General features: G+C 45.5%; 2 protein-coding genes across 3 annotated transcripts; one reads left to right on the top strand and one right to left on the bottom strand.

Annotated features, from left to right (window-relative positions):
• Window positions 1–30: 30 nt before the first annotated feature.
• LOC112889061 (brefeldin A-inhibited guanine nucleotide-exchange protein 1-like) lies at window positions 31–10,037 on the bottom strand. Of its 2 annotated transcripts, none has more exons than XM_025955543.1 (11): window positions 8,865–10,037; window positions 7,639–7,956; window positions 7,108–7,441; window positions 6,595–7,017; window positions 6,234–6,526; window positions 5,880–6,153; window positions 3,341–3,843; window positions 2,913–3,234; window positions 2,465–2,810; window positions 1,691–2,334; window positions 31–1,079 (listed from the first exon to the last, which is right to left on the bottom strand). In XM_025955543.1, the coding sequence occupies exons 1-11, from the start codon at window positions 9,890–9,892 to the stop codon at window positions 597–599; spliced, it is 4,968 nt and encodes a 1,655-aa protein (XP_025811328.1). In that variant the 5' UTR covers window positions 9,893–10,037; the 3' UTR covers window positions 31–596. The 2 variants fall into 2 exon arrangements, with proteins under 2 accessions (XP_025811328.1, XP_025811327.1); XM_025955542.1 differs by having other exon boundaries at window positions 31–1,205.
• A 1,177-nt stretch (window positions 10,038–11,214) lies between these two features.
• LOC112889064 lies at window positions 11,215–12,220 on the top strand. The gene is made up of 2 exons (XM_025955547.1): window positions 11,215–11,573; window positions 11,684–12,220. Exons 1-2 carry the CDS (start codon window positions 11,236–11,238, stop codon window positions 11,952–11,954), a joined length of 609 nt encoding a protein of 202 aa, XP_025811332.1. The 5' UTR covers window positions 11,215–11,235; the 3' UTR covers window positions 11,955–12,220.
• The last annotated feature ends 29 nt before the right edge of the window (window positions 12,221–12,249 follow it).

The raw sequence follows: 12,249 nt of genomic DNA on the forward strand, positions 1-12,249 counted from the left end.
AATGTGATTTGTTGCAAGGATGCAACGACGAAAAAACAGGGGAGTATTTCACTATATTGTCAATCCGTTTCTATGAGTAAAATACAAATATATGACCAATATATGAGCTAGAATGAAAGCCATTCTGGTGACATCTACCTCTAAATTGCACAAAATATTATGAAGTAGCAAGCCAGTAACGTAAAACGATTCCAATTATCTCATGTTATATACACTCGATCTCGGCCACCTGCATTTTGGGTCAAAAATTGCCTAGGTGCAGAACATTGGTTCCATACCCATCAGTCATTCTGTCTGCCCACGGTTCTCATTGAAATGGATGCTACTTAGACTTATCCCAGAATCTGCAGCATTTTTTTTGTAAGCCTCCGAAGCAAGAGAGCTAGCTCAATTGACAATTGACATTCAGATGTTACAACACAGTAAAAGAGCACCTGGAACCAATGAGATATCCAGCTTGTATTCGATCATTCCAAATGTATAACCAGTTGTACCTGGGGTGTGCAGGCCTATTGGCTAATCCCTCGTAGGGTACTGGACTGAACTACAGGGTCAAATGGGTCACAAAACTGTACACTCTGTGTGACAATCTGCCATTATACTCGTATCATGGGGCCTATAACTGATTGGAAGATATTGTAGAGTGCGAGCTGAACTTCTCCCGAGCTATGCTCGCAGCGGATCAGATCAACTAACAATGGGAAAAAGGAGGGCAATATTCTGCCAAAAGAATCCCTCTCCAGATCGCCCAGTAATTTCATGACTTGGAGGACCAGCAAAGTCCTAGCAGCCAGTTCCTCTTTCTTAGTAGCGCTCAGTGGCACTGCACAATTTAAAGATGGATTTCTGTGAGACGATTCATCACATGGTTCGTGTCTTGCGCACTTCAGATAGGTTTGCAGTATTTTCTCGCAGGTATTTAGTACTCGTGATTCTATGTCCATTTCTTCCGACAGGGATGGACAGTCATGTTGCAGAGCTTGTAGAAGTTTAAGGTAACTCTGGTAGGATTCATTCTCAAAATGGACAACAGCTGGCTCAGATACCTCCAAAAGGGAGCATGCTTTATGAAATTTCATCTGCAAGGAAGATTCAGAGCTCACTTCACTTGAATATCTCGCAATATCTGACACCATCTCCAAAAGAATGCTCATATGCTCAGCACAAAGATATTTTCTGTATTCCTCGTATAATTTAGTAATGCTCTGTATGAAAGAAAACAAAACACTGTGATGTTAAAATTGTCTGAAAATTTAGAAACAAAGATTGACACTTCCCTATTACTTATCCATTAGTTAAGAAGTTTTATTGTGTGACCTAAAAATCAAAATCTAGAATCTATGACATACATAGTGGTATCTTAACAGAAACAAACTGCCCCATAGAGGCAACTGGGGAAGGTTCAGTTAAAAAAGTAATCAGGATATGCCAATGGCAATGTTACAGTTGGACTGCATTGCCATCATCACAAAAAGGCCCAGTCAGTCACAGCTGATAGCCTGACAGTCTGAAACCAAGGGCGACTAGGATGTACTCACCGGCTTCAAACAGAAATCTGTTAGTTTTAATTACACTATTCTATCTCCAAAAGTTTGGGTTCTTATTTCTAGATTGACTTTATTAAAGCCAGCCGCTACATAAGGGTATGCCTGGACTTTTGCCAAAAGAAAACAAAAAAAAAAATTCATACCTGAATCACTACAAGCAGTAGGGCCATATGATTCTTCAGTTTGACAATAGCATAAGAAGCCGTCTCCATATTAGCTTCCTCTTCATCATTACTGTACATTTCATGATCCAAATACTGCTCGGTTTCTGAATAAGAATCAAGCCTATCTGGGATTTCAATATCTTGCATCATCCTTAAAATTTTAGAGAATATGACAAAGGTATGTTTCACTGATACTTTGAAGCAGACCAATATCTCTTTCCATTCCTCCTCGGAAAGTTTGTTACCAACCCCCTCCGTTAAATGTATAATTGCAGATACACCAGTGGTAGCACAATGCTTGTAGGGGCTTCTGACAAAATTTGTGACAATGGATGCAGTTCTAGCAAGTTCTGGTCGTACCACATCGAAGAAATTAACAAACAAACCCACCAAGCATTTCATTGCCAATGTTTGTGTTTCAAGATCAGGTAAATTAGATGTTGAAATCTGATCATTGGGTGCGGACATTTCACTGTCAAAAAGAGGATAAACAATACGTTCAAAGATGTCGATCCAAATCGTCTGTGAAAACAAGTGTCCATGGTCCTTTAAAATGTCAAAAAGTACTCCTACAGCACTCTTCTTAATAGTCATTCGTGGATCAGTTGTCAACTTGGCTAAACCTGAAATGGCAAAAAAGGGGGCATTGATTTAAATGTTCATGTGCTTCAGAGTATCATCAACAAGAAGATTCAGCCTGCACGATAAAATAAACCAAATATTATAATTTCGAGGAGAAAAAGAATGCTGTACCTGCAAGGAGAGGCACCCAGAGGGAAACAAAACCATCTTTGTGCACAGTGGCATTTCCAACTGACATGTCTGAATTCCTGGGTTGTTCAGCACCTCTATCTTGACAAACAAATCCTTCCTCAGCAAGTTTAACAGCACAGAATCGGAGAAATGCGATAGCATTGAGATTGGCATCACTGTTAAACTGGCTACTCGTAAATGCAATAAGACAAGTAACACAATCAGTGAATGTTGTTGTCTCTGTTTCAGTTATGTGATGAAAATAATCTCGAATAATTTTTTCTACAGTCTCAAATGCCAATAGAACTGTACTTATTGTATCATCAGCGGCGGCAGAAGTAAAAACCTGTAAGGCGATGAAATTTTAAAAGACAGGACACAGTAGCACTAACTTGCAGATAAATTTGAAAAAAAATCAGAATAAACTAACAAAAATATCAATACGTACCATAAAAACACCTTTCCACCCAGATTTTATGTTATGAACCCGACTCAGAACCATCTGTGAGACACACCTAACAATAAGTTCTCGTACTTCTGGAGCATTACTCCTCTGCATGACAACCACAAAAGGTCTAAGGAATTCATTTTGAAAGTTATAGTTTGCCAATTCCTCCCTTTCTAGAAACTTCATGGCCAGCTGCCTCAGAGAGTCCATCACAAATATAGAGACAGAAAGATTTTCCAACAACCCAACAGAAACAAAAAAGTCTGACAAAACTTTCCAAATACGCGACCACACGAGACGTATGCGGTTCATATTGTAGTGCCTGCACAAACAAAGTTCGGAATTAGAGTAGCCAAAAGGCATCAAGTCATGGCTGCTGTTGCCATAAGTAAAGATATGATCTTGGGTGGGTCTGAGAAATTTCTTACGCGATCTCTACTATTTTTGTAAGGCAGAAGATACGAGGGTCCATTGGAGACTGCAACTCAGTCATTGAGACCTTGCAAAGAGCCTTCACAAAAGCAACAATAGCATCACTGTTTAATCTTTGGCTATGGGCAAAGATATGATTTAACTCAACAATGCCAATCTGATCCAACAAATTTATGTTTGATAGGAAATTATTGATCTGCTCAGGAGTGACCAATGCTGACACACTAGCCTTTGCCACTGTGCTGTCATAAGTGCCTCCTCTAACAGCAGCCATCACAGCAGGATTTTGAAGAGCATTGGTTTTCTTGGAAGATAAAACAGAAGTAGACTTCTGAGTTTTATCTTCTGACTCAAGCAGAGGAACTGTCAGAAATGAAGCATCAGTGGGAACCCCTTCTCCAAGCAGATGTAAATGCTCAAACCGTGATAAACAAGTCAAGACATGCTCCCAAGCTTCCTGCAAGTAATTGCCATCTTCGATTGCGATAGATATCATAGCCTGTTCATGAACATAAGGAAAAATTATCATCCCTGTTAGAGTATATTAGGCAACTCCGGATATGGTTAGTTTAGGATTTATTGTAATCCCGGGATAGCCTTCCTTATCTCTAGGAGAGGCTACTTGCCCTCCAAGCCATGTACTCCTATATATTCGCCCTAGAGGCTCAATGCAATACATCCCACGCATTATACAAAATCTTACATGGTATCACGAGTCTAGGTTCAAGCCCTAGGCCTCCGGCTTCCGCTGCCCTCGCGCCACCCCCGGGGAGATCGGTCTCCGCCGGGGGCAGCGCCCTCGTAGGATCTGCGCGCGGATCCCTCTGATCCGCCGCGCCGTCGTGGTCAGGCAGAGCAGATGGACCTACCTCCCGTGGTGATTCGATCTCGTCGGGCTGCCTCGGTTCCGCTTCCCCTCGTCATCTCCCCCGGCGCATCTGGCCCAGCGATGCCCCTCCCTCCTCCTGCGCTGCTGCTACCGCTGCCTTGTGTGCGACCGCGTGGCTGCGGAGGAAGCACGAGGGGGCGCCAGGCTGCCGCGCCATTGGAGCCGCTGGGATTAAGCCGGGCCGCCGTGCGCCGCCGGTCGATGCTGGCGCCCTCCGTCGGGATCCGCCGCCGGGACGGGTACTCATGGTCTGTATGCTGCTGTTTCTTTTTTTTTCCAATCAGAGATCGGATTGCGTCACCCTGCCGTTCGTCACTGCATCGTCATCGACACTCCCGAGGACGAGGTTGTCGCTGCACCCGCACAGGCTGCAGCGCCGATGCTCGTGATCAGCCACCATTGCCGGTGTTGCCGCCTTTTCAGGTGGTGGCGCCACCCATACTGCCGGTCCTTGTCACGCTGGCTCTCGATCCAAGTCCGCGTCTATTGCTGTATGCTCGCGGACACTGCCGTCCATGTTGCTGAAGGAAGACGAGTCACGCTCTTTAGCTGCACCGTCTACCAGCACCATCCGTGGCTCATCGTCCTAAGAAGCTGCTGATTTTGTGCACTTGTACGCCTTCGTTGACACTTCGGACCTGCGCCCTCCTCCACGGCTTTGTTCACGTCCACCTCGACCTCGGCTACTTCGGCACTAAGGGGCTATCATCTGCATGAGCTACTCCAGTCGAAGCATTTGCACAGGCGTTCCGACTGCGAGGGGATATCTCCATTGTTCTCCAGTCTGCCCGTTCTTGTTGCTACCGCTACGACTGCGGGGGATGTTAGAGTATATTAGGCAACTCCGGATATGGTTAGTTTAGGATTGATTGTAATCCCCGGATAACCTTCCTTATCTATAGGAGAGGCTACTTGCCCTCCAAGCCATGTACTCCTATATATTCGCCCTAGAGGCTCAATGCAATACATCCCATGCATTATACACAATCTTACAATCCCACTACTTTGAAACAGCCAGATCTGCCAAACATATGTGTCAATAAAGTATAGCATAAAAAACTATTGCAGTGGCTCAACTATTCTGTATCAAAAAAAATATTGGATAGATTCTCGCCCAAAACAAAAGGAACCTCAGATAATTATTAGTTTGCCCCTACTTTGAGGCCTAACTATGAGTTTGCCCTCCTTTCTTCACTTTGCCTGATCGCCCCTGCTGTTTCTGAAATGTTTGAACCATTGCCCCTGTGGAAACAGCAGGGACAATGGTGCAAAGTGGAAAAAAGGAGGGCAAATTCATAATTAAGCCTCAAGTTGGGGCAACCATGCAAATGCCCAGAGGAACATTCAATAAGTTCAAGAATCAGCAGATTCATCTTTTTTTTTTCGTTTTAGACATGAATAAGCATATTTGTTGATAGCCATTTGTTACATATTGGAGAAAACATCAGAAAATCCAAAATATCACTTTTTGGATTGTTTGAACCCCCACTGTGCTAGAAAGTAAAGCATCATTATGTTTTGCAACAAGGGCTTACAGGGACAAATAAGACTTAATAAACCTTACTTACTAAAAACAGACTGCTCAGCAACAAATTATCAGTAACCTTTAAATTAGACAAGCGAATATGCTTTGTGTGGCCTCTTACCTTCATAGCATCAACATTTTTTTGCTTCATGTCTGCAGCAGAATGGAGGGATGTGAATTTGGCTATGGATGTTAAGAAAGCATCCCTTTGTGTCTGCATGCACATAACAGAAGTGATATGCACAGAAAATCTTAATCCCTTCAAACACTGTGATGTGGCAGCCTTATCATCACACTGATCCAAGAGGACACTGAATGCAGCCATCATAGGAGCCCAACAGGACTCCATCATGAATCTTAAAATGGTTGCATCAGAAACAACATAAAATGTGGACCTGTATTATGCACAATCTCAAATTAGTAAATGCCACTGAGGGCATAAGTACTCAAACTGACAAAATCATGGTGATCTTACTCTAATTTCCCATGCTTTGCTTTGAATCTTTCCTGTATGTGCTTAATGAGCAAGTCATTGGCTCCTACTGCCTTGTCTTCCGCTGGTCTCCAGTTGACAAAGTTGATAATATTGTCTAAGCCTAGAAGCCTACTTACGCTATTGGATTGCTTGGTTTGTGCAACTGATGAATCAGCACTCATTTTGATTTCATTGTTGACAATCTGGTCATACAGTGCACTCAGATAATCTTCGGGCAAATCCTTCCCATCATCTATTCCTCTGTTGTTGCGCATAAAATCTGCCTTAGACATCTGCACAAGAAAATATACATTACTTCATGAACCATTGCCAGATGCTAGAAAAATTATCATTAACTTACCTTGTTCTTCACCATTGGATTATGAGCATCAGTATTTAGCAAGATCACAGAATAAGCAAGAACATATGCCGTATCTGCACTAGTAAAAGCATTTGGATTGCATTTACAGTAGCATTGAGCAAACTTCTCCATGATCCGATCAATTTTTTGAGCTTCTCCTGGTAATCTGAAACCTTGCAAGAAGAACCTAATTGCCTGACCAAAGTCCATCCCTTCGAAGTTTAATGCATCCACATAAGCATGCATAACTTTGAGGGGAAAGTCATCTCTTTCACCCAAATAGTCGCCTACCATTGTTGCATTTAAGCCAGCAGTATTTCTCAAGAAAGAAGCCACATGTTCTGGAGACTGGCCTATTTTCTTGCTTCGCATGAGAAAATCAATACCTTTCGAAGGTTTTTTATTGAACAAGGCGATTCCTTTCTGCAAAAAGAAACTTTAGACCTATCAGTAATCTCAAAGACAGACATAGTTTAATTGAGGAGAAAACCAAATTCAAGTAAGCAACCACACCTGAAGTTCCATCTTGTAAGCACGTCGCTGCTCAAGCGAGGAAGAGTCAGTTACGTCTGAATTACTAGTGTCAAGCTGCAGTTCATAATCCATCCCACTCCCTTCTTCTCCATTATGGATATTTTGGTTGTCCATTGAATTTAGATTTTCAGAACTGCCAGGAGAAAATTCACCAATTCGAAGTTGTTGGTCCATCCATGCGCTCATCGACTTCATAATAGTTGCAAGGCACTTTACAGACTCAATCCTAAATGTTTGGTCTTGTGCAACAGTTAATGTTGTTGTAGATCCAGCAGGGACACCTAAAGCAGTCTTTAGTAGTCCATTGACAATCCTGTGAAGATCTGATAGAATTAGCATGCTTCACTGTATACTTAGGGAATAGCAACTGGTGCTATAGCAGTACTAGAAGAGAACAACTATGCTCATTGTCAAGTGGTTCGTTATATTTGATAAGAAAATTAACCAGTATACTGGTCACAAAAAATGAAACTGAAGGAGAATGCCCATCTGGAAAAAATAATAACGTACCTTTCAAAAATATTTGGTGCGTCAACATCACAATCAAAGTTCACAAAGATATCAATAATAACCTGAGGTTCTTTACATATCTTCTCCAGAAAGTTTAGAACTGTCATCTTCTGCAGAAAACTAGGCTGGAGGACATTTTCAAGAACTCTTAAGATAAGCATAGGAAAAAACATTCCAATTTCCTCTTTCAAACCAGATCTAAACCTTGATATTAGACTCATAAAAATGGAACACAATAACTGAAAGACACTCATCGCAGACAAGGCACTGTTCTTCAACAAGGATAAGCAAAGGTACTGCTTAACTGCTTCAAGATATCTGCATTAATAGGACAAAAAAAAAGCAGTATCAGTGATCTGTACTCTGTTAGGCCCATAATCAATTTAGCATTTCCATATGAAATGACCAAAACAACTTCCACTTATCCACTACGAATTCTTTCGGGTGCTGCTGCTTGATGTTTACATCCCCACATGACAAAGCGGCTCTATCATACTGTTAGTAGCACTATGATATTTTGCATTAGTGTTACCAATTAGTTATTTCTTCGATTCACTCCACCAGTATCAGTTTAGATCTGCAGATCTGAGAGGGTGTCAACTGTCCATGCATGTACTGTTAGCAAGCATGGGGTATGTACACGGTTGGAAAAATCTACCTGGTTAAATATCCATCAGTACTTGCAGCTCTCATTCTAGTTATATGAGAAAACTAGTTGAGTATCAATAGTTGGGAAGCTTTAGCACATACATGAGTACATCAAGGGTATCTGATATAGACACTAAATCTGTCTTTGGACACACAATCGTTGCTCCTTCACCAGCTACATCCTTGCCAGAACAACCTATATGACAGCTAATTGCACAAAAATGGTGAAAGATAACCTTATTACCTGACCCAGTGACTAAGTGAAAATCATAGACCTTGCTAACGCTCTCATGTGTATGCTGGGAAGGGCTGGGATTCAAATCATAAGGGTTTAGTTCAAATTCAAGTCCTAATTTCCTGGACAATGCATCTCGTTCAAACAGGCCATCAGTGTTGTTATAGATAGCAGTAAAATGTTTCTACATATTCCACTTTACCCTTCCTGGCTTCCACAGTTCTACCCTTATCACTTGCACTGTTCAAGACTTATTGCAGCAATAACACGAAAGAAGATAGTTAATGGAACATCGCTATAAAATAGAAATCGATGATCAGAACCGTCTTGGTATGGTACATACTTTTCATTTGTCTTCCAGAATGGTCCTGCATTGTCAACAACCATCCTAACCAGCTCAAGTGACAAAACCTTCCCCCGCAATAGCATTGGATCATCAGGGCTATCAGGCGTACCAAACTTCATGGATAACTTGCAAATGTTCTTGAACAAAGCCAGGCCATCCTCCCTGATCTTGCTCATTCCACCATCCTCCCCACTGCCTTCTCCCTCAATTGGCGCCGCATCCACAGGGGGTGCCTCCTCTGGCAAGTCGCTCCCCTCCATGGCCTCATTTATGAAAGCCTGCGCCGCCTGGACGACGCTGGAGTCGTTGAGGCTGCGGTCGGAGAGGTCCATCATGTCGGCGGCGGAGACAGTGCGCACGCGCACGTCCATGGCGTCGGCCTCAACGCGCGCGAACACGATGGCCAGCACCTGCGCGATGGCGAGCTTGGCGCAGAGCTGGTTGCCACCGCTGGCGCTCCCGAGGTAGACGTTGTAGCACGCCTTGACCACCTGGCCCAGGCACTCCCCGCTGACGGAGACGGCCGGGCACCGCGCGAACGCGACGAGCACGCGCAGCACGGCGATCTCGAGCGCGTCGTCGCCGCCGCCGCCGAGCGAGACGCAGGAGAGCACCGCGGCGAAGAGCCTGGAGACCGGGGAGGGCGGCGAGGAGGCGGACGGGTCCGCGGCGTCGACGTCGCCATGGAGGAGGCGGAGGGAGAGGAGAGCCGCGACGCACTCGAGCGCGGGCTCGGCCACCTTCGGGGACCCCGGGTCGAGCGCGAGCAGCAGCGCACCGAGGGCGGCGTCGGCGGCGGGCGCGGGGAGGCCCGGGACGGGGGAGGCGGAATCCGAGGGCTCGTCGGGCCCCGGCGCGGGAGCGGAGGAGAGGAGGTCGAGCGCGGACTTGGAGGCGGCCACGAGCGCGGCGTGCCGGCGCCAGGAGGAGTGCTTGATGACCTTGTCGAGGGCGCGGGCGAGCACGCGGGCGGCCTGGGAGGCGCCGCCCGGGGCGCCCTCGGCGTCGGGCTCCGATGACGACATTGGGGCGGTGACTGCGGCGCGACTAGGCGGCGGTGGCGGGTGGAATCATCGGAGGTGGGGGTGGGAGTACGGGAGATCTGGTGTCCGGTGACGCGTTGCTCCGCTCCGCTCTGCTGCTGTCTGGTGCCTTGGTTCTGGAAAGAGCGTGGAAGCGGAAGGGAAGCAGCGGAGGTGACTTGGATCGGATCAACGGAGTACGCTGCGAGTATCGGAACAGTGTCGTGCTGTCCGATCTCTTGTTGACACAGTTTCCTCCAGGTTCATTTTGATCTGCTAGCTTATAATTTGAACGCGGTATATATCTAAATACATTGTAAAAATTACGGATCTAAAAAATTTTAAATAAACTGTAATTTGAAACGAAGGGAGTAGACGAGTAAAGACAAAGGAAAGGCCATGTCGCCCGCTCATATGAAGGAAGCAAGTCAGGATCAGTTCAGTTGATTAGTAAGCACTAAGCAGTAGAAAAATACTAATAGATGCGTGGGTTATTAGCTTATTATGTCGTACTCTAGTCGTTGATCCCGACTCTGAAGCCTGAAGCTACGCCGCCGCCTGCCAACGTACTCAAATTCATCTGATCTTTTCCTTTTTTAAAAGAAAAAATGACGCTCAAGACAAGCTAATGTATTTAAAATAAACTGATTGATTTGCATTAATTATTATATATTTAAATGCAACTAGAGTTCTAATTGATCCGATCTTTACTAAAGGATATAGAGATAGGTTCCAAACAAAAAGAGGAATTTGCAGTCACCTTTTCCTGCTGCTTAAAACAGATTCTAGGCAAGCCGCATGCGGGTGACACGAGCACTAGGCGATCGTTTGCGCAAGGATGCTCGGACATTCTTTTTGGCACTGAGTTTGGATTTTGAAAGTTGAGCGTGTAGACAGCAAAGTTCATTAAATTAGTGGTTGTACCAGTAAATGAGCCAGCAAGTGGAAAGTCCGTAATGAAGACACTCGCGATCAAGGGTCTGTTTGCATCCAACGGAAAGAGAAAGTGCAAAACTTTTGCTCTTTTGCACTTTTGGATCCAAACACCCCAAAGTGCAAAAGGGCAAATGCTACCGTAATTTTGCTAATTATGGATTAATTAGGCTTAATAGATTCGTCTCGTCATTTAGTCCTCATCTATGTAATTAGTTTTTTTAATTAAACTATATTTAATATTTCTAATTAGCGTCCAAACATCTGATGTGACAGGAGCGAAAATTTGCCATTTACCCTTTTGCCATTTAGATGGATCCAAACAGGCTCTAAGCATAAGATTCGATGTGTTTAACCCTTCACCTTACTACCTGTACTTCCCCGTCAAAATATCTGCCTCAGGAAACATCGATATGCTTCTTCCATCGCGCCGCTCCACTGCATCGCCGCATCACCCGTGCGGCCGTGCCCCCGTCTGCTTCCTTCTGAACTTGCAAATCCTTCCACCGCGCCGGCGCTGCACATCGACTCCACTGCCCCCAAAATTGCGCATCCGGGCGCAGCGTCCCGGGCGGACCACATGGCCAGATGGTGGCTGCGGCGGCCACAGCGGCAAGCTGAGGCAAAAGCAGCGTCAGGCTCACAGCAGCAGCAGAAAAGCAGCGGCGGGTTCACAGCAGAAGCAAAATGACGGAGACAAACAATGCAAGCAGCATGATGCGGCGGGGATGTCCATCAGTATCTCGTTGCGGTGACTATGGATGCCCCTCCATCCCACTCTTCTCCCATGAGTCTCACGGGATTTGACACCCAATTCGCAAGCCTTTCAGAATTTGAGTCGCTCCGTGCGTGCGGCTGCAGGGCAACATCGCGCGGCGGCGGCGAGCGAAGACGGCGGCGAGACGCAGGGCGGCGCTTCGTGCTGCGGCGGGCCACCGGTGCAAAGCGGGGGCGGTGCCTCGCGCTGCGGCGAGACGCGGGGCGGCGCTCCGCGGGCGACGGCGGGCCACGGGCGCGGTTCAGGCGGCGGGCGGGGCTGCATCGTGCAGCAATGCCGAGCTGCATCTTGCCGCGCGGGCAGGTAGAGGACGGCAACGAGCGGCGGGCCACCCCAGGGCTTCGATTCAACTAGCGCTGGGTAGCCGGCCAGCAGCAAGCAGTCCTTGCGACTCAGCAACAACGATTCAGGTACGCATATTATTCAGATTTCTAATACATGCTTGCACAACTTTTTATTTATGCATGTAGACAGAGCTCATATGTTATCAGATTTTATGTATTTTAGCTCCTCACATATATCCATATATTTGCAACAAAATGTCAAATTCTATGGGTATAAACCAAAAGAGAGAGATCATGAAGGTTGCAGAATTAAAAACCGAGAAGCAAACTGATGATCAAGCATTGAAGCTTTGATATATATATAA

This window comes from Panicum hallii, chromosome 4 (genome assembly GCF_002211085.1).
Source record: "Panicum hallii strain FIL2 chromosome 4, PHallii_v3.1, whole genome shotgun sequence".
NCBI classification, from domain to species: domain Eukaryota; kingdom Viridiplantae; phylum Streptophyta; class Magnoliopsida; order Poales; family Poaceae; genus Panicum; species Panicum hallii.